The following is a 22,050-nucleotide window of genomic DNA, read 5'->3' as shown; positions in this document are numbered from 1 at the left end:
AGAATTTTTCCAATAACATATACAATGTTCCAAACAGCGTTGCCACTTACAATTTATTATACTTTACACCACTATAGTGGGGAGGGTATTATACGTTTGTGCTGATGTTTGTAACATACAAAAATATTGGTCCAATAGCCACCTTAAAGTATACCGATCGATTCAGAATCATTTTTTGCGTCGATTAAGACACGTCTGTCCGGCTGGCTGGCTGTCCATGCAAACCTTATGCGCAAGGTACAGGCCGCAATTTTCAAGATAATTTGATGAAATTTGGACTAAGCATGGTTTTTGGCAGAGGGACGAAGCTTATTGAAAATTTTTGAAATCGGTGCATTATTTCACCTAGCCCCCATACAATCGTACCTCCCGATTTAAACTTTTTATGCCATAATTACGTCAAATATTCTATTATCTCTCTAAAAATTGACACAAATAAGTTTTATATAGGTACAAATGACACTGCAGATTTTCGTAAGGATCGGCCCTTATTTAAATCTAGCCCCCATACAAACCCCCCTTCAAAAAATGTCTTAAACGTTTAAAATTGACTTGTAACCATTTGTATCGCAATGAAACTCAACAAAACTAACTGTTATTTAAAAATATATTCTTTTCCCAAATTTACCGAGGATCGGCCCATATTTGACTATATAAAGCCTCATTTAGAAATTTTAGTTTTTTTTATCAAAAAATTGCTTAAATATTTTGGAATTATGGTAATATTCAACATAAAAGTTTCTTTATAAAAAATAAAAATTTTAAAAATATACTCATGGTGTAGGGTATTATATGGCCGGTTATGTCCGACTATACTTTCCTACTTGTTATTTCTTACCAAAGTTCCGACAAAAAACTACCAAAACGTTCCAAAAGCAATCAAATTTTTTATGGTTTTTGGACAATTGCCTCTGTATAGAGCTTCATTATTTTACGTAATTAGACAAAATTCCCCAATACTTTGGTACTATATAGTTATGAAATATATGTAATTCATCTCAGTAGCGTGGTTGGACGACTTTAAAAGGTCAAGGAATGCAAAGGAATCTTTAGATAATGAGAATGTTTGTAGGGAAGCGTCAATTGCATCAAAAGGTAGTTTTCACCTGATGTTGGATCTGTCGCTTCTATCTGCTCTGATTGTCTTTTCCCTTGTCGGGGTTAGATTAAGCTTTACTAATGACATCTGTCATTCCCCAATGGGTCTACTATGGCAAGAGTTTGGAAAGCCTGCATGCAAGATACACAAAGGAGTGGTAGTGAGTCGTCAAAGAAGCTTATCCATTGGTTAAAAAAGACCCTCGTGAAATAAGGTCAATACGGCACGTAAAGCTCTTAGACATTCATTCGCCTAACGCGAATCCTATGTGTATCTACCATATATCCCTTTTATTTTTTTGATCATATAAGAATATTAGGGGTATAATAGGGTAGGTTAGTCATGAGTGTTATAGTCTGATAGACCGGAGGTTATGCGTTCGATTTCGAACTGTGGCACTGGTAAGGGAGTTCACAACAAGATAGATATAGTTCTTCGGATTTGAAGTAACATATATCCTACTTTCAAACTTTCAACTTTCTAACTATGTGAAACAATATGGGTATTTTTTGCCCTCTGATGAATTTTGAGCAGAGTACATAATTACTATTAAGACGGAGGTTGAAAAGAATATTAACCTATTTAATAAAATTCCTATTACTTTGACATAACAAGTTCAGAAATTTCCATATATTCGTATGCATGAGTTCATAATTATCTCATCCTACCATATTTGAACCTACCATATTTGAAATACCAATTAGATCAAATTGGCAACGTTGATTCCAAAGAATAATTGAAAAATGTATATGGGGAATTTCGTGTTAAGTGACCCAACTTTTAATATCTATGTATGTTTTACCATTTGGATAAAATTTGAACCAAGATTAGTATGAACTACTGGATAGAAGATCAGATACCGAAATTAAAATGAAAAATTTGAAACAATAGCTATTTGAATTTCTTTGGATAATTTTTGCTAGGACAAATAAGTGAAAAGTTATACTCATTTTAATAAAACCCTGTATGATCTAAATGTCCAACTTTCAACACTTCTAAGATCGGCAGTTTTTGTCCGATAGAGCTGAAATTTTGTGTCTGACCTATGATTTTGAGTTAAGTTGGGTCACTTGACATAAAATTGCCCATACGTATTTATGTATACATAAATACCTGTTGCTTTTGCAGACATGCGCAATATGATTTCGAAAATACATTAAATTAAATAAATATCAAACCCTACACTAGGTAAATAGTCCGATAATCACAAAAGATATACCGAATGCTAACAAAAACAAAAATTTCTTTTGAGCTACTCAGACTGAAGATACCTTTTTATACCATTTGCAAGTCCAATTTGTCAACTTTATCTTCAGCTGTTTAAATTTATTTGAAATCCCCTGTATGACCATAATGTCCAACTTTGACCCCATATGTGTAAGTCCTTGTAAGTTCTTGACCGAAAATTTATGTCTGGCCTACTATCCAATAATAATAACCATGGTGTAGATCGATTTTTTGAGGTGGATTAAGATATCTTGAAAAAAAGAATATATAACATTGCCTAAAACATTTGACTTTGACTTTCAGATGACATAACAAATTTTATATATAAAGGTAAGAACCACTTTAATAAAATTAAACATTTAGTACTATTTTTTACGTTTTTGAGATTCGATTTATAAATTTAATTTATAATTAGAAAGAAATTATGTAGATTTTACAAAAACTCCAGCAAATAAAATATTTTTCTTATTCCAAATCATATAAAAGAATGGATGATCTGCCTTAATGCATTTGTATCTTGGCATGCAACGCTTTTGAATTGTCAATTTTGTTGCCGCTGCTGCCTCAGTGCCAACTTCATTTACTTCAATAATGGCCTTATGCATAATATTTGTAATATTAAGCTCAACCGGTTCCTCTAACATATTGTTAAACTCTCCTTTACCAAAGGCCTTTTTAATGCCCATCTGAAATAAAATTAAAGACAAAAACACAATTGAGAATAATAAATATTTTCTTAATTTTATTAAGTTCTTAGTTTCAATAGTTCTTATTCAACTAGGAAATTTCTAAAATGAAGAAAAATGCATAAGAACTTTACGAGCGAAATTGAAAATGTATTTTTAAAGTTTAGTTTTTATAACAGTATTTTATTTGATTATTTATTATACCCTTCACCTTCGTGAGAAGGGTATATATAAGTTTGTCATTCCGTTTGTAATTTCTATAATATAATTTTCCGACCCTATAAAGTATATATTCTGGATCCTTATAGATAGCGGAGCCGATTAAGCCATGTCCGTCTGTCTGTCTGTTGAAATCAATTTTCTGAAGACTCCAGATATTTTCAAGATCCCAATCTTCAATAATTCTGTCAGACATGCTTTCGAGAAGTTTCCTATTGAAAATCAGCAAAATCGATCTATAAATAACTGAGATATGGGTAAAAATCTGAGACTACCTCTGAAAATTTCCTCAACAAATTATAAATAAAAGCATAAAAACAACAAGGAGATAAGGCAGTAATATGTTGGTAATACTGCACATATTTGTTTGAGGGTGGTAATACAGTTTAACGGTGGTAGTACAGTACAACGGTTAATATTTCTTTCTGCTACAGTTTATATTTTTTCGTGTGTATGTTATATGTGACATGTGTGTAGAGATACAAAATAAATAAAAACTGTTTTTTAAAACATACTTGCTGGAGGATATATAAGATTTGGCACAGCCGAATATAGAAATCTGACTTGTTATATTTTGAGAGTCATCTTTCCTTAAAAAGTACAATACATTTAGATAATTATGTTGATTTTTTCAGTTATTTCAATATTAGCCTTATGCGGAATTTTTTAAATATTTAACTCTTCTGATTCCACTAACATTTTATTAAAATCACCATTTTTAAAAGCCCTTCTAATGCCCATCTGAAATTAAAAATAAAATCATCGATACGGGTGTAAAACTTTACGAATGTGCATATCTATCTATCTATCTATCTATCTATCTATCTATCTATCTATCTATCTATCTATCTATCTATCTATCTATCTATCTATCTATCTATCTATCTATCTATCTATCTATCTATCTATCTATCTATCTATCTATCTATCTATCTATCTATCTATCTATCTATCTATCTATTTATTGATAGAGATAATCTTCATTCTTTGGTTAAACCGGGTTTAATATATCTTTCGTGTTTTTCAGTTATCAGTAAAGTTACTTATTATCTTAGTTTAACTGAGTGTAATTGGCCAATTAAACTCAAGATATAAGTGAGAAAACATAATTAAAAAACAATAAAACAATGATTTCGGAACAACAAAATCTTAATATTTTAAGTAAATTGCAATTTTCTGATTTGTTTTGTTTTATTTATTATTGTTTTAAATGTTTATTTAACATTTTTGCAAAAAACATCTGTTCATTGTTTATGTTTTTGAGTGAAAAGTTGGCAATACTAACAAAGTTAACTGAACTTAAATCTAAAACTGAAAAACACAATCATCGGTTAAAGTCCGCCTAAATTTGTTCCGAATTTAATCTAACAGCAATTTAAGCCTAGTTTAACTGAGGAGTAAGAAACCCGCCCTAAGTCTCCATAATTACTACTAATCAAGAATCAAAGCAATTTTTTGCATCAGCTGTTTAAACTTTCGCATTTCTTTCTTAAGTTTATAAAACCTCCATTAGACGCTTAAACTAGCAATCAAAATTAATTGAGTACTCAAAAACAACTTTAGGGTTTAATTTTTATTTAATACCTAATCGTTCACCTACAAATTGACTTTTACTGATGTTAAGGAGAAACTATGTAATAATTGTTATCATAATTTATTATGATATTAATTTGAAATTTTTATTTTTTATTAAATAATTAACAGTAATAAGGTAAAAAATTAAAAAAAACGTTAAATAATTTAAAATATTATGAAAATAGTCTTAAAGGAATATTTCTGAATAATATAATACTACATTGAAAAATCTTGTCATGTTGTGACACCACTACTGGAAATGCATAAACTAACAATTCACCCTCCACATTCTATTGGGGAGCATTAACAAAGGCACCAGCAAACAATATATTCTTCTTATTCCAAATCATATACAAGAAAGGACGATCAGCTTGGAATTGCAAAGGCATCATCATCATTCGTGTCATCATAATCATACTAGTAGCTGCAGCAGCCTCACAACCCTCCTCATTGACTTCAATACAAGCTTTGTGGAAAACATTTGATACATAAAGATCTTCAGGAGATTCTAAGATATTGCTAAAATTAGCTTCACCTCCAAAAGCTTTTGTAATACCCAACTGTAAACGAAAAAAAGAGAATTTTGAAAATTTTGATTTGTTATTTAACGAAAGTTTCGAAAGTGTTTTTTGGTTGTTTTGTAAAAGTATGATTCAGGGCATATAAATAAAAGAAGTTATCAATTTTGTCAGATTAGTTAAGTTTATATCAATGTTTTTTAATCTGGTGGTACTATTTATTTAGTTCTTTTAGTTTTATAATATACTTTTTTATATTTTTTAGATTAGATATTGCGCTTCATACGTGTACAAATTGAATAATTTGTTTAATTTAATGTATGACATAAATAAACATTTATTGCATTTTTGGTGTATTTTTTTAAATTATATAAGAAAGTAAAAGTTATCATTAATTAAGATATATACGTCAGAAAATGCTAACCACTTGACATACAGTGAATCAATTAAGTAATTTGCCTATGTAAAATTTTATAAATTTTAAGAAAAAACTTTATCTGAACAATTGTTTACAGCAAAATAAAACTATTTGTTTGTTGTATTTATTAAACAATATCTTATATATTAATTTTCTACCATAAAAAGTAAAATCGTTATATTAATTAACGAGATTTTTGATAAAATGTGAACGTATTGTTAATTTTTTGGTTCAATAAAGTATTTTGCTTTTTTGGGTTTTTTGTTAATTTTTTTAATATTGCTGCATTATTTTATAAAATTTAATATTTTTTTACTCCTGTTATTAGAATAACATTTTTTAGATATTTTGGATATTTAGATACTTATCAGTTTATCAGTATTTGACTTAACGTGAAATCTATTGTTTTTTCATTAAATTTCGAAAATAATAAGTAATTTTGAATTGGATACATGATATATTAGATAATCAATGGATTTGGACCTAGAAAAAATTTTGTTTGGGAGGTACAAATCTATATATTATAACAAAAATAATCCGGGTTTTTGTTCATTTTGTATTGATAAATAAAAACTACATTACGGAAACTCCTTCTATTTGGGGGAGTATTATGTAAATGTTATTTAGAATTGTATAATATTGATTCTTATTCAATAAATCTAACACTAAGTACCACCCTGGCCACTCTAAGTATGGGGACATCACTGTAAAACTATTAAATGCTAAAATCTTGATTTTCAACCTCATACTTGAAATGCTTTATTTTACGAATAAGATACAGTAGGCGCATTTGGATCTGGATAGTTATTCTTGATTTGGGTTCTAAATATATATATAAGTGTATGTATTAGGTGAAAAATATAGCTTTTTTTGACCTTTGGGGTATGATAACCACCTATATTTTAAAATATCTAAATTAGGTATTTTTCCTGTACTACACGACAGTTTACTTTACATTGATTCTAAGCAATCTAAGGTCTGTTTAGAGGTCTAAATTTAAACATAGTGTTCCTCCTAGTTCGTATATGGATTTTGGAGAAGATAAATCAGGTTTTCCATGGATACAAGTCGCTTCCCTTTGGTAGTTAAAGATTTTGAAGCACCACTCAATGCATTTTTTCTAATAATTCTTTGGATCATTTCGTCAATTACTCTATTTAATATTTTTTAATGTTATTGATTAAGCATCCCATAATTATATTTCATTGATTTACACTTGTTCTAGAAATCTAAACTAATTTTTTATATAGAAATTGCCTCATTATTATCCTTTAAACATTTTAAGGCAAATAACATCTTATTTTCAGCCAATGAGGATATGATTTTTGCAAATTGCAATTGAAAAATACTTAATACTCTTCCTTTTAACAATAAAACAATAAATTCCAAAAATAATTTAAAAAATCCAATGAAATTAACCGAAATTCTCAATATGCAAAATACTTTATTGACATGCAAATTCTAATGAAAAATAATAAAATGCAACAAATGCACCAAAATTTGTATTTTAATATTTTTTCTAGTTTTTCCCATTTTACACAATTTCTATTTTTAATTGGAAAACTTATATTTATTTTTTACCTGTTTTTTTCAAATTTTATTTATGAACAAAAAACAAAATTCTCTTAAAAAAAGGTAGGCAAAAAACTTTGTTGATTCACTGTATGTATATTTTTTTTCTACTGACAGTGATTAAGACAAGATTTTTATGAAACAAAAAGATATTTCAAAACGTTTACATATCTAGACACATTTATAAATATACCCTGAAACATATTAGGGTCAAAAAATTGATGTTTGTATTTTGCAAACGGAAATATCTTGTAAACTTTTAGAAATAATCGATTTCAAACACTAACACCAACAATTCTGTACATATGTGAGTATAATTCAGAGTATAATTATTCAAATTAAGAATTTACAAAGCTAAACTTCTACCTCCCACTAATTCTTATCATAATGACCTTAAACACCACTTTTACCACATAATTACTAATCAATAGTGAAATACAAAACTTACCTCTTTCAAAACATTACACAACTCCACACTGTAGTCAACCTTGAATTTGGGGAATTTCACTACGACCTCTTCGGTATTCATTTTATCAGCCAAATCGACCAAATTGATATCTTGTAGTTTTTCAGCCAAATCTTTTAAACCTTCACGTTCGTTGGGCAACAACACAAACATGCTTAAATCTGAATCTTTATAGGGCATTTCCAATGCTTGACAATTCAATTCTTCAAAATAACCATAACCAAATTTGGCCTTTTGATTCATATAGTTTACTTTAACCGATTGTTCTTCGGCAATCCAGAAGTCATCTTCCTGGGTATGAGATTCATCGAATTTCTTTTCCCAGTCACCCTTAAAGTGCAAAGCATTCAAGAGCACCAAACGGGTGAGAGCATTAAAATTGCCGGGTGTTACAAGATTGGTAATTTTACCATTTGTCTTATCTTCTACCCAGGAATTAATAGCTTCAGCAGCAGCCTCACATTCACCGAAATTGATTTCTTCTGCCTCGGCATGATATTGTTCTTTGGTGGCGGTAGCATAGTCGGCCTTGAGGCTTTTACCCTCTTGCACATAAACTTTGTTGGCGATTTTCAAAAGATCACTGTCCTTGTACTTTTCCAAAACGAATTGAAAAGTCTCGGCCACTTCAGGAGGGAAGTTGGAAACAAATCTCATGGCATTGGCAATTTCATCGGCAGTTTCTCCTTCAGCTCCGGCAAAGGCCAAAGCCAAGCAAGTCTGTATGGAAAATGGAGAGAACACAATATTTTCTTTAACACCACCGGCCGATAACTTTTTGAAAAGTTCTACGGTAAATTTAGCACCACCGCGAGCGAATTCTAAATTAAAATCGAACATTTTGAATTGATTTTGTATATTTTACTTTTTTAAGTTAAAAAACGACTTTGCTTGACCACGGACTGTTATGGAATGCTTTAAAAATTCGTCTAGAGCCACAACAAATAGTAGATGTTTTTAACGCCTTATACACATTTAAATGACTCACGCATTGTTTATCTACAATTCCACAAATTCGACTACAATACGTCTCTCTGTCCTCAGCCGACAGCTACGTTAATGTATTCCCAAAAATATCTGTTTTGTTTTTCGTACATTTGTTTTTTATCTTTTCTGTTTTATTACCCTTTTCGTTAGACTTTGTTATTTTCTTTTTAGGGCAAGGGGAAAGTACCGCTCATGGTGCTGTATAATAACAATTTGTTTAAATATTTTTATTGTTTTTTTTCTTTTGATTTCTCATTTACTTGTTGCTTTTGGTTTGTTGTCTCATTTTCGTTTCAAGTTTATCTTATCAATTTGTTATAAACATTTTTAGTTCAAAATTGTTGTGCAGTAATTTATTGCTTCTCGTTAAAAATTATTAATAATTTGTGTAAAAATAAAGTGTTTTAAATTTTGAAAGATTCCCTCATTTTGTTATGAATTTCTAATAAAATTTGTTTATATTTTTTTTGTTTGTTTTTGTTTCTTTGAGATGTCACAGCTGTTGTTGGTTTACAGAGATGGATGTATGTAGAGTAATACAAACGAAAATGTTATCGGTTTTTATTTGTTTGGTACGTAAGTGAATATTCATTTGATTAGCCAAATCGAACAATTATTAAATAAATTCCAATAAAAACTATTCATAGCAAATTTACAAATAAATTTAAAAGATAAACGGATGAGCACATTAGAAATTTTTCAAATTTTGTTTTGAACAATTTGTTTGGACCTCGTTCACACCAAGGTGTATTAATTTTATAAGGTAATGTCATCGGCGAATTTAGAATAGCAAGCGAATTCGTTATATTTTTTTATATGTAGTTTGACATTGTGCCTGCACTTGAAGGCGAATTGGCTTAATGACCACACGTAGAAAGCGTTATTTCAGAAACTAAGTACCGCGAGAGATATGAATGATATTCTTCTTAGGGTTCTATAAATCGACTTTCGAATAATCGAACAATCGACTTTTTCTCGAAAAAAGTCGAAGTCGACTATTTTATTCCAAAAAGTCGATAACTCGACTTTCGTCTGTGAAAAAAGTCGAAAAGTCGACTTTGTGAATAAAAGTCGAAAAAAGCCGAAAAGTCTGAAAGTCGAAAAGTCAAAAAAAGTCGATAAGTCGAATAAAGTCGAAAAAAGTCGTAAAAAGTCGAAAAGTCGAAAAAAAAGACGGAAAAAGTCGGACAAAATCGAAAAGTCGAAAAATCTAAAATTGTAGAAACAAGTCAAAAATTTTAAAAAAGTGGAAAAAAGTCAAAAACTCTAAAATAGTCGGAAAATCTCGAAAAAAAGTCAAAAATAGTTGGAATAAAGTAGAAAGAAGTCGAAAATAGTCAAAAAGTCGAAAAACTCGAAAAGTCGGAAAAAGTCGAAAAGTCGACTATTTATAAAATACTTATAGTCGAAAAGTCTAAAAGTCGACTTTTATTTAAATGAAAAAAGTCGAAAAGTTGAAAAATCGACTTTTCATAAAATGCAAAAAGTCGAAAAGTCGACTTTTCGTTTCAACTGTAGAACCCTAATTCTTCTTCATTGTCACGCAAAATCAAAAGTTTCACGAAAAAGTTTTCTAGTGTAGACAGGCAATTAGTAGCATGAGCCAAATTTTTTCGGGACCAAAATAAACACTCAATTAAATTTAAACCTTTTTGATTTAACAAATTCGTTTAATCAATGTATTCCACATTAAAAAGAATACTATAAATTGTAAATTCCATTTAAAGTTCACAAAGGGTTACTTTGGAAAAACACAAACTCGTACTAGAACTTTTTTAAATTTATCGCTTTTAAATTAGTAACGTTTGATTTAGTTTAGACACGTGGCATTACCTTATAAATAAATGCATCTGGCAATGCTGACTGTTGTTTTAAGAATTTATCTGCCTTTATGAAACACCCTGCTATCAAAAAACTACACAAACAAAAATCAGCTGATGACTATAAGTAAACTACAACAACAACAAAAAAGTAAAGAACCTCGGAAAATGAATATTTATTATTTGATAATCTTTTTATTTGCTAAAAATAAGTAATAAAATTATTAGTGTAAAGTACAGCAACATTAAAAGAAAACATTGTTGTGACAACAAAGAAAACATTGTATCAAACAAGACATGATTTTCGACTTATTCTACAAAAAGTCTCAATTAAATTAAAGGAAAAAAGTATAAATTATTAAAATGCAACGCAAAAGAAGAAAATTTCTAGGCAATTCTGAATGAAGGTGAATTGATATTTTGTTTATAAACGGTGTGAGAATAGAAAGTGAATTTAAAATATGTTAACCTAATTAATTAATAAAAACAAACAAAAACGCAGTTTATAAAAACCATAATTAGATAAGATTAAATGAATAAATTATAGCTGGAAACTAAAAATAGAAACATAATTTAGACAAGAACAACAACAAAGACTGCAACTACAAGTTGAAGAAACTTCCAAATTTCAGTAACGTCCAATTTCTAAAAGATTCTATTAGAAATAGAAAAAAACACTTCCTCAATATGAGAGGCATTGAGGGTAAAGTTGTTATTTTAGGATCTAGAGGTAAGTCAAAGTATTCACATGCTCCAATTCAAAATTAATCTTTTATCAGTCTGTCTTTACGTTTTCAACAATAAAATCTCATTTAAGTAATTTGTTATTAATTCATCGTCATTCATTCATAAAGACCTCAGAAGACATTAATTTAATTTTAGCTTATTTATATATGTATGTATGTACATATAGTATTCTTTCTGTTGTTGTCACATTAAGACTTTCTTTCATCATTTTATTTCCATGGGTTTGCTTTTTGTCATAGAAATCGATAAGCAACATTTATAGTGAGTGCGTCTGTGTGTGACTCTTTTACGAATTGTCGGCCTAGCTTGGCCTGATGGTGTGTTGTTGGTGGCTGTAACCTTGAAGAAGTCACTCATAGTAATACCCTACTATAGAGAAAAGGTTCTTATGTATTTGTGCAAAAGATTGTAACGACTTTTAATAACAGACTGACAAATCCTTTTGATTTTATTTAAAATTTGTTACAACTTCTCAAGATTTAAATAAAATGTTTGTGGAAATCAACGTAAGTTAGACCATATGAAAGGATCATTTTTCTTTAAATAAAATATCTAATGGCCACATATGGTGGATATTTAATAGTTAAACTTGACAGACTAGACTTTCTTACTTGTCAAACATTGTTTTTGTTTGCAAGACAAATGAATTTTTGTTGTTACTTTTTATTTGTTTTCTTATAAATTCGTGGCAATTTTTTTATAAATAAATATGCACTTTGTGGGGGGTATATTTTTGTTATCATAGAAAATATATTTTTTCTTAAAGCTACAAATATTGGAGTTGTATATTTAGTTGATTATGTTGTTTGTAACAAAGATTTCAAAACATTAAAAAATCACTTAAACATACATGACTTCATGAAAACCTTTCGCCATAACCGCCATTTTCTTTCATCGGAAAAGGAAATAGCTTATTAGTACACTGTCAATATAAATCAGTTTGTCTCAGGCAGTGACTAAACAATTTTGTTATAATCTGTTCTTTCTTATGTTCTCTTTATTGGGCATTCTTAAAAACCTGGTCATCGCTCCGGTCCGTTGGTACTACTGAAGTATATCGTCATAACTAAATGATTTTTTATATCAATTATACAGATTTTTTTATCAGCAAGTGTTTCTTTTTTGGGGGCTTTAAAACAATACTAAACCTGATGAAGCATTTTTATACCCTACACCACTTAAGTGGCGAAAGTATATTGGGTTTGTGCTGATGTTTGTAACGCACAATAATATTGGTCCTATACCCACCTTTAAATATACCAAACGGCTCAGAATCATTTTCGATTCTGTCCGTCCGTCCATGTAAAACTTGTAATAAAACTACAGGTCGCAATTTTGAAGATAATTAAATGAAATTTTGTACATGATCTTTTATTGTCACAGGGGCGAAGTCTATTGCTTAAGATCGGTCCATTACTTCATCTAGCTCCCATACAACTGTTCCAAAACCCGTAGAGTTAAACAGCGAGTACCACAGGGCGGTGTCTTATCCCCCTATTGTTTAATTTCTACCTCTCTAAATTCCCCACACTTCCACAAGGTGTGGAAGTGATATCTTATGCGGACGACTGTACCATTATGGCGACGGGCCAAAACATTGATGAGCTATGCGATTGAGTGTATGGTTATCTCGGAGAAATACACAACTTCTTCACTGGAGGTAACCTTAAACTATCACCACCGACATCTTCACCTAAACTTTTCACCACCTGGACGAAGGAGGTAAACTTGAACCTAGGCGTCGTAGTCGATGGAAACCAAATTCCGACTGTGAACCACCCAATGATTTTGGGGGACACCTTTGACAGCCTGTTTACTTCCTCAGCTCATGCCTACTTCACTTAGTCCAATGGATTTATAGACTAACCCCATTGAAGTAGCCCAATTTTTTGGCTTGGACTTAAATACAGAACCCCCGGATTAAAATTGTATAGTTTAAGCTGTTACAACAACAACATAAAAATATCCTGACAAATAGAATTTGAACTATTAAAACTTTATCAAATGTTAAATTTAAAAATAATATTATAAATTAACTCTTATTTAAAGACCACTCAATGAATATATTGCATTAAAATAACATTCATAAAGGTAGGTGTCATAGCAACCATAGTAATAATTGCAGGGTATTTTTCAATTCGACTAATCACACCAGAATGTTGTTTGTTTTGAATTCGTTTACATTAGCTTGTAGTTATTTTTTTCCAAAGGGTATTTACACGGAATTTAAAATAATATATAATTTTTTGCTTTTATTTTTGTTTTGTTTATAAATGCCAATGTCGTTATTCAGTTTGTTTCACATTTCTAGACCAGCATTAACATAGGCTGAATAAATATATTATTTACTCCAAAGCTGATTCATATTTGTTTTAAACAAATAATGCACAAGATTTTTTAGTTAACATTTGGTCGTTCGTTTAAAGTTTAACGAATAATAAAAGTTCTTCAATTTTGAAACATTTCAAGGCCGATTGCATAACTTTTTGTGGCTTTCAAAGGTGAGACTTTGGTAACCATCCTGACAAGGCCATGTTCACTACAATGATTACAGTATTTTTTTGTCACAACTAAAAGGAGGAAGATAACATTTGAATGTATTGCTATTCTGTCGATTATAAGAAGTGTGACCTTGGACAATGTCAGACATTATCAGTATCAGACTGCTGTATGGTATAATGGAACTATCTAGAATTGACGTTAACACTACCTCATGGACCAAAGTAAGTTCAATTATAGTTCGTCTGTCGTATTGACCTAAATTAACTATTCTATAGAATGTAGCATGATTCTTGTTCATAACTTTTTTAAGAAGTAGAAATAAAGTTGTTGTTGTTGTAACAGCTTAAACTATATAATTTTTAATCCAGGGGTTCTGTATTTAGGTCCAAGCCAAGAAATTGGGCTACTTCAATAGGGTTAGTGCATAAATCCATTGGGCTAAGTGAAGAAGGGTGGGCTGGACAGTCGAATATGTGTTGGGTAACATGGAGACCCTGTCCACAAGCTGGGCATATATTGCAGACGGCACGTTCTATGCGGGACAGGTAGGCGTTGAGCATGTTGCTCCATACCGATCTCAGTTGTGCCAGAGTAACTCATACTTCACTATAACCGGTCTTCCTACTATTTACAACAATTATTACCGACCCTAAATAGAATGCAACTCACAAAAATGTACATACATATATGTACCTCCACAAGAATCTACCTCCCTATTGGTGTTTTCGTGGGGTTTTCTTCGACTAAGGAACAGCAAGCAAGCGTGATTGTAGATCTAGTAATTAGAGTAAATAAGGGAGTTATTAGTCGTAGTCAGGGTCCATCATTACTAACTGAGTTGTATAGTATCAGTGCTCGGTTACTGACTGTCAACTCTATCCTCAGGGTCTTTGAACCAAAAGGTGGGAAGATGGCGCTTATGCGGATGACGTGATGATACTGATTAATGGTATGTATCTTCCGATAGTCAGAGAAGTCATCTAGGTAGTATTAAGCGATCTATCAACTTGTTCTAAAATTAATAGATTGGGTGTAAATCGATCTAAGACAGACCTAGGAATTGAAACGCAGAAAGTTTTAGCTGTTGAAACTAAACTTTGTTAGACTAACTTTGGTTTTTGTTGCTGATATAACCGATATAACTTTCTGAAACTAGGCTAATAAAACTTAATTATTTGAGATCGTGTCTGAGGGTACAAGGGGGAGCTGAAGAAACTGAGCCACCTCAATCGGTCTTAACCATAGGTCTATGGAGCTCACATTTGTAGACCTAGCGGTACAATTAAATAAATAACCTTGATGGTAGTCAGCACATGTGACAATTCGTTTACGGTAGCAGTTAAAGAAACTGTACCATTCGGCTCTTATTTGTGATGAGATGGTTTTAAAATGCCTGGGTATTTGTTTCCTCAATTCGAGGTTGCAAGAGGGTGTTCATTTAAGACACTGTTGCATCTGTAGCCATTAATGGCTTCAGTGATTGCCATTTAATGGTATGATATCTAGGATGTCTATGAGAAATCGTCGAAAGTCTATGCGGATGTACCTGGAAGGGTGATCCCCAACAGAATCTGATTAGTGGGATGACTAGACAGATGATATGCCAATAGCAACTGTTTAGTCAACAACACATTATGTTGGCTGCCTAATTGCAACCTGATCTCCTCATGCAAATGAGGAGATCTGAATTGAATTATTCTGAACAGTTTGTAAACCTCGGCATTGGGTATCACTGAGGAAAGAGGTCCATACTTGAGCAGCATAATTGAAAAGAGAGCTATTAATAGTTTTATAGGTCGCTGCAATCGTTTTTTATCCATACTCCAAGAGGTACTAGCTAGAGCTGATAAGTAAAAGAGACAGTTAAAGACTACTCCTAATATTTTCGAGGTTTGAAATTTACGTATGAGAATTTAGGAACTTGTTTAGACTGTCCTGATAAGACCAAAGTTGTTATGTCATACTAGAATATTGTGCGACTTAGGACTAACAGGGATTGACGGAAATACTGAGGGTATTTCTGATCATTTGGTTGCGACTTTGGACTTTCAATAGATATTGCTATTTGGGAGTACAGGATTCGATCCGAAGTACTGTTTGAAGAATGTGTACTCTACTGATATGGTCAAGATGGAATACAGCACGGATGTCGCTAATGGTAATGAAATATGGTTGGAAAAAATTTAGGATTTTTGTAGATGACATAGAGTTACAAATAGTAGGGTGTATTTTATGCAATTGTTCTAGAGCAAAGAGTTCAAGAATGAAATGTTTAGGTAAAAGATTCCAGGATACACTGGGAAATATATCTGGGTGTGACTAGGTTTCATCAGGGAAATATTCAGGCAACGGACAATAGAGATGTCTTTTTCATTGACATTTTCTATCTATTCACTTAACTTGAGACACTTTCTACCCTTCACAATTATCTCTTCCTCATTCTTCTATATCTTCTTCTATTTTCTTAGAGTTTCTGAGTGAAGGTTTATATTATGTTATACAAGCATAAGATATACCGATATGACAGAAGAGGTCATATCGGCATATCTGGTGGCCAGTATGGCACCAGTTTATAACTCAATAAGATATTAAACTTGTACAATTTTACAATAATTTCTATTTTCTTAATTATTTTATGCAATTTGTCGTTAAATTAGACGATAAAATAGTGTTTAAAGAAATTAGGAAGATAATAACCCATAATATTTCTTTTATAACTTTAGCTTTTGAAAAATAAATTCAATATGACATCAGATTTTCTATTGAGATATAATTGTATTCATTACTGATTAAATCAAGTTATTATACTACACCATAGAAACCTATTACTTTATGAACAAACACACTAAATTCATGGGAAAAAAGGAAGACAAAACTTCAAAGTACTTTCAAAAACATTTCAATTATGATTCTTTCAACTGATTTTGTTTTTTTTATTGTATCATAGCATAAAAAAATCCAAAAAATACCATTTATTTCAATTTAGAAAAATATTTTAAATAACTTATTGTCTGAAATTTAAGCACATACAAAAAGGAAAAAAAATAAAACTTAAATAATAAATTTTCCTTTTTATATTTTACTTTTCATTTTCATTTTTTCTTGTTTTTTTTAGGTGTTGGCAAAACATGCCTTGTAACCAAATACATTAAAAACACTCTACACAAAGATGTTGGTCCAACAATAGCAGCTTCATTTTTCACTTGTAAGGTCATCTTGGATGATGCTAAAGTAAAATTACAAGTGAGTAATTGTTTAACTAACAAAAAATAGTAACAATGATTAAATTATAAGTCTTAAGCATAAAAATACACCAAAAATCCATTTAGATTATCAAAACACATTTATTAACAATTAGCATTTTGTATTTGGCATAATATTCAATTTTTACTCTTAGTATATAAGTGTAAACCTAATGCGTTTTTTCTTAATTTAACTAAGTTGTTTATATAGGCCATAAGTTATGGTAATTATTTTGTATGGGAAATATGAGAATTTAAAATTATTATTCATTAGCTTTTATATTAAATCATGCTTTCAGTTTTTGAAATTGTTTAAAACTGGCGGAAATTAAAATGACTTGAAATTTTCATTAAATTTCGTTATTTAATAGAAAACGTTGGGAAAATAAATACTACTGTCTTATAATCCCCCGGGGGCATGTTTCCTTGGTTACCCCGGGGAAAAGAGGAGCTACAAATGCCTGTCATTTGTTGGGACTATAAACTGTTGATGTCAAATGTATCCTCATCATTTCCTTGGAATGTTTTGACATGGGGTCAAACCAGAGTACCATATAATCTGGCATTATGGGTGGCAACAGGAATGACTTGTCCTGGCTAGTAAGTTGGTTGAGGTCCATTTGGGATCCACGTGGTAGCTGTGTATTAAAACATATTACAACAGATGTGACTATGTAAATGATAGGAAGAGTATCCTTTAATATACCCCTTACTTCAGGAAATTTCTCTGGTGCTGTTGAATTCTCAACAAAATTCATATTTTCTCATGCTACGCGACTTATGAAATTGGACATTTGTTTAATGGGAGAATTCTTGAGAATGAGGTAATTAATGAGCTGAGTCCAAAGAGATTCAGGTTCCGAGTTGGATTTACCCTACAGTTAAAAAGATGTCGAACATTGTGTGGGCCTGTTCCACACGCTGGACAATGATCTTGAATGGTGTTGGTTTAGTGTTAGATGGTGGTTCGGGTGACCCCTCCGATGACATCCCAGTAGGAACTGCTTAGACAGCATGATGTTATGTTTCTTAACTGAAAGCATCTTCGTTTCGTCATGCAGATGTTCTTCGTATGTCATTTGAATGTCACTGTTCGTGACATTCATCCTTGGGGTACTCCCTGTTTAATTCTACGAGATTTGGATCTCTGGTGTTGTCTGAGAGACTAGATGCTAGATTGTGTTGAAGAGAATGGCGTGATTGACCGTATCAAACGCTTTTGATAGGTCGAATGCCACGAGGACCGTTCGTTGACATGGTCGGGCCTGATTAAGGCCTTGGCAAACTTGTGTGGTGATGGCGGTTAAAGCTGTTGTTGTACTGTGCTTTACGCGCAATCCATGTTGATGATCTGCTGGATGTAGGTGTTGTTGTAATTCCGGGAGGAGTAGTGCCTAAAGTGTCTTGGCAATTGATGACAGGAGGGAGATAGGTCTGTAAGATTCTCCCTGGTTTGCACTTTTCCCTGGCACGTGATACCCCGTGGATGAAAAAGACCACCGTACCATAAGGCCGCCAATGCAGGTATTTACGTTAAGCACTTAGACATTTGTTTGCTATAACCGGTGGTGTCAAATGTATCTTAGTCTAGGGTCTAACCAGAGTGCCATTTTAACTAGTATAATGGGGAACGGTAACCCATAGGGCAGATTTTCAGACTTTTGTCTTGTCGTGGGTGTAATTTAACTCGCGGGATTGGGGTTTCGTTAAAATACTGATAAACGATTATATCTTTAGAAGTTTACTCGGTTAAATGGTGATTTATGTATTGTATCTTGTTCGGATGACACCAAATGTGGTCAGGGTCGCCTCTGTTCATACCTCTTTTACCACAGTGTGTTCTATGTGAGTAAGAATTTGTCTTTGGCTTATTTGGGTGCTACTTTGGGAGTTATTCCGTATTTATATTCGAATTAAACATGTTTTGAAACCCATTATATTTAACATACAATTTCGAAAATAATCTAATCAGGGTATTCGACATCGATGCCCAGACTTAAAAGTTGTGATACTTTAGCGGGATCCATTGGACAGAGAGAAGAGTGTTGCTCCATGGAATGACACTTCCAGTGATATCAGAGAGGCATTATGTGGTGGGTATCATGAGGACTTCCACCACAAGCTGTGTATTTGTTACTGTATATTGCTACATGAAATTGCTCTTATAGTGACCTGCGAGGAAGAATGGCTTAATCAAAATGTGATCCTCGTCTGGAAGGTATTCTGTAGTAATTTGTAAGAAGCCCGTAACAGTCCTTCTGATAGCTTTAAATATTCTCTTTACTAAGCGAAGGTGGCCACGCTGGACCAACATAACTTATCACTGACCGTTTGATAGTTTTATATGCAGTCAATAAGGTTTATTTATTGAAACATTAGGTACGTTAGAAGGTCGTCTTCTCGTAGTTTTCACCGGGGATACACTTGGGTAAAGTTTGTATATTTATCCATTTGTCGAACCTGAAACGAGAAAAAAACGATCTTTCGGATGTCGACATCTGATAGATCGCTAAATCATGCAAGAAGTAGCTACCTAGCAGATACATTCTGTGATCCGCTAGGATGGGACAATGGCAGCAGAAGCGAGTGATTCTCTCTTCATCCTCTTTATCCTGGCTGAAATCGTAACTGGGTAATTTTAGCCATCTTGAATGGAGTCCGAAAGGCCAGTTGCCAGTCACTGAACTAGCGTGCAGGCCTTCGTCTTTTTATTGCACATTTGTACGTTGATTTGAGTCATCGGCGAATACCTTATATGATTCATCATGGAGGATATCCAAACCTTAAGTACCGCCTGCTAGTGCTTTGAGGACCATGTAATTACAATGACATAACCTAAAGAGGTAAATAGGTTGTCAAAAGTTATTTAGGGAGTTTGTACTTTTTAAACTACGACGTTATGACGTTATTGTTACTTCCAACGTTCAGGAGGAATTGTTTGATCTATTCTAGAATAGCGAATTTGATCTACTCTCTGATATAAATATGATCTACACTACTCTGATCTATACTTCTTCAGAGTAGAGTGTCATCTAGACTACTTTCATCTACTGTATAGTAGAGCACACTGTTCTAATCTACTCTAGATTTAGGAGCACAATTCTGAACTATGATCGTCTCTAAAGTATTCTACTGTTCTGATCTATTATAGAGAAAAGTATTTTACTATAGCCTAGTCAAAGCTGAGGAGGTAGTTCATATGTTAAACTTCTTATATGTATCATGTAGAGTCATGGTATTTTCTTGACGGTGTTTCGAGGTTTTATCAACCTTGGATTTTAAATAATTCGACTAAACATTAAACTAATCATCATTTCAATACTTCAACACTATATAGTTTTAAACAATAATGTTTTCATAAATTATTAACTTTTTTGTAGATTTGGGATACTGCTGGCCAGGAACGTTTTAAAGCGGTCGCACCCATGTATTATCGCAACGCTAATGCTGCCATATTAGTTTTTGATCTATCACAAAATCGTACGTTTTGTGAAATAAAATCATGGATACAGGAACTGCATCGCAATGTACAGGATCCTTTGATTCTAACACTAGTGGGTAATAAATTAGATTTACATGCACAACGTGCAGTATCACGAGAAGAGGCTTGCCTATTTGCCAACTCTATAGGAGCAACATATTTTGAGACATCTGCTGAGACGGATCAAGGTCTTGAACAGGTTTTCGTTAGTACTGCCTTAGGTCTAGTGCGTTTAGCGAAAGAAGGCAAATGTCGTTCACTAAGACAATTCGATTCATGTGATTCGATCTCAACATATACGAATAATAATACAGCTTTTAATCATACTGCTCAAGCGATAAGTAATCGCCATATACATGAAAATGGTTCTATAATACATTTACCCTCGGTGCCAATGGGTATACCCGTAGAAGGCGATGATGTAAAAGCTACGGCTGAGGGTCGTTTAGAGACACCATCCTGGAGTATAGAACACATAGCATTGGGTGAAGAGGAACCTGTCAATTGGTGTTGCTAAATATTCAAAATAAAAGCAGATAAACGAAAACAATTGTGATTTTTATAGAAAATTTAAACAAAGCAATTTATTTATGCAAACCACAAGAATCTTTAATCAAATACATAGATATTATTTAAAATTTCTAAATTATACGTATATAAATCATAATTTTTCTATATTATAGTATAAATAAGTAAGTTTTTTTTGTAGCCATCTATTTAAATAGTTCTTTAAGTAAAAATATATTTAAAAAAGGCAAATTATTCAAATAATTATTTACAATATTTGTTATTTTAATAATATTGTAAAATACTACAGAATGAAATTACTTTTGACCAAAAATTGCCCATCGAATTTCTTTTTGTTTTAAAGACAAAACCGTTTTTTTTTTAATAAAACAAATTAAATTATTAATTTTTTACTATTTTTTATACTAACCTCATATGGTACTGATGTGCTTTTATTAATTAAATATTTTCTCACTTATTTCTTCTCTGTTCAATCATTAATAATATTCATAAAATTTTAATTTTTAATTTTGTAAGTTTTCCTATATATTTACTACTCGTATGAGTTTATGATTTAATCTTTTTATTTATAACTAAAAAAATATAACATGTGTACAAATAGTAAAACATATTCATTTGTTATAATGAACGACATGTTTATTCATGCTCATTATTCTCGTTTAAAACAGTTTACATACGTAAATAAATATTTTTATTTAACTAAATATGTATGAGGAATATAGTACATACGAATTTATGTTTTATTTGGTTTTAAGCTTCCCTTTTTAACGATAAAAAAAATACAAAAATAAACAAAAATCAAATAAATTATATTCACATTTAAATTCTACATTTAATGTTTACTTTATAATATATATATTTAAATAAAATAAAAAAACAAGAATTTATTATACAAAATGCAAAAAAAAAAATTAATTATTGTTGTGATTTTTAATACATATAGTAAGTGTAAAAATATATAAA

At 31.5% G+C, this 22,050-nt stretch overlaps 2 protein-coding genes across 4 annotated transcripts; one reads left to right on the top strand and one right to left on the bottom strand.

The window, feature by feature from the left end:
- Positions 1-2,687: 2,687 nt before the first annotated feature.
- Positions 2,688-9,177, bottom strand: LOC111680068 (serine protease inhibitor 42Dd). 2 transcript variants are annotated; one of them, XM_046955002.1, is made up of 2 exons: positions 7,763-9,177; positions 2,688-3,012 (listed from the first exon to the last, which is right to left on the bottom strand). In XM_046955002.1, exons 1-2 carry the CDS (start codon positions 8,618-8,620, stop codon positions 2,749-2,751), a joined length of 1,122 nt encoding a protein of 373 aa, XP_046810958.1. In that variant the 5' UTR covers positions 8,621-9,177; the 3' UTR covers positions 2,688-2,748. The 2 variants fall into 2 exon arrangements, with proteins under 2 accessions (XP_046810958.1, XP_023297454.2); XM_023441686.2 differs by lacking the exon at positions 2,688-3,012 and adding an exon at positions 4,873-5,366 and having other exon boundaries at positions 7,763-9,149.
- Positions 9,178-10,722: 1,545 nt separating this feature from the next.
- LOC111680076 (ras-related protein RHN1) lies at positions 10,723-21,819 on the top strand. 2 transcript variants are annotated; one of them, XM_023441696.2, is made up of 3 exons: positions 10,723-11,317; positions 16,952-17,079; positions 20,459-21,819. In XM_023441696.2, the coding sequence occupies exons 1-3, from the start codon at positions 11,275-11,277 to the stop codon at positions 21,074-21,076; spliced, it is 789 nt and encodes a 262-aa protein (XP_023297464.2). In that variant the 5' UTR covers positions 10,723-11,274; the 3' UTR covers positions 21,077-21,819. The 2 variants fall into 2 exon arrangements, with proteins under 2 accessions (XP_023297464.2, XP_046810939.1); XM_046954983.1 differs by lacking the exon at positions 10,723-11,317 and adding an exon at positions 13,833-14,057.
- The last annotated feature ends 231 nt before the right edge of the window (positions 21,820-22,050 follow it).

This window comes from Lucilia cuprina, chromosome 6 (genome assembly GCF_022045245.1).
Source record: "Lucilia cuprina isolate Lc7/37 chromosome 6, ASM2204524v1, whole genome shotgun sequence".
NCBI classification, from domain to species: domain Eukaryota; kingdom Metazoa; phylum Arthropoda; class Insecta; order Diptera; family Calliphoridae; genus Lucilia; species Lucilia cuprina.
This window is presented reverse-complemented; position numbering and strand designations above follow the sequence as displayed.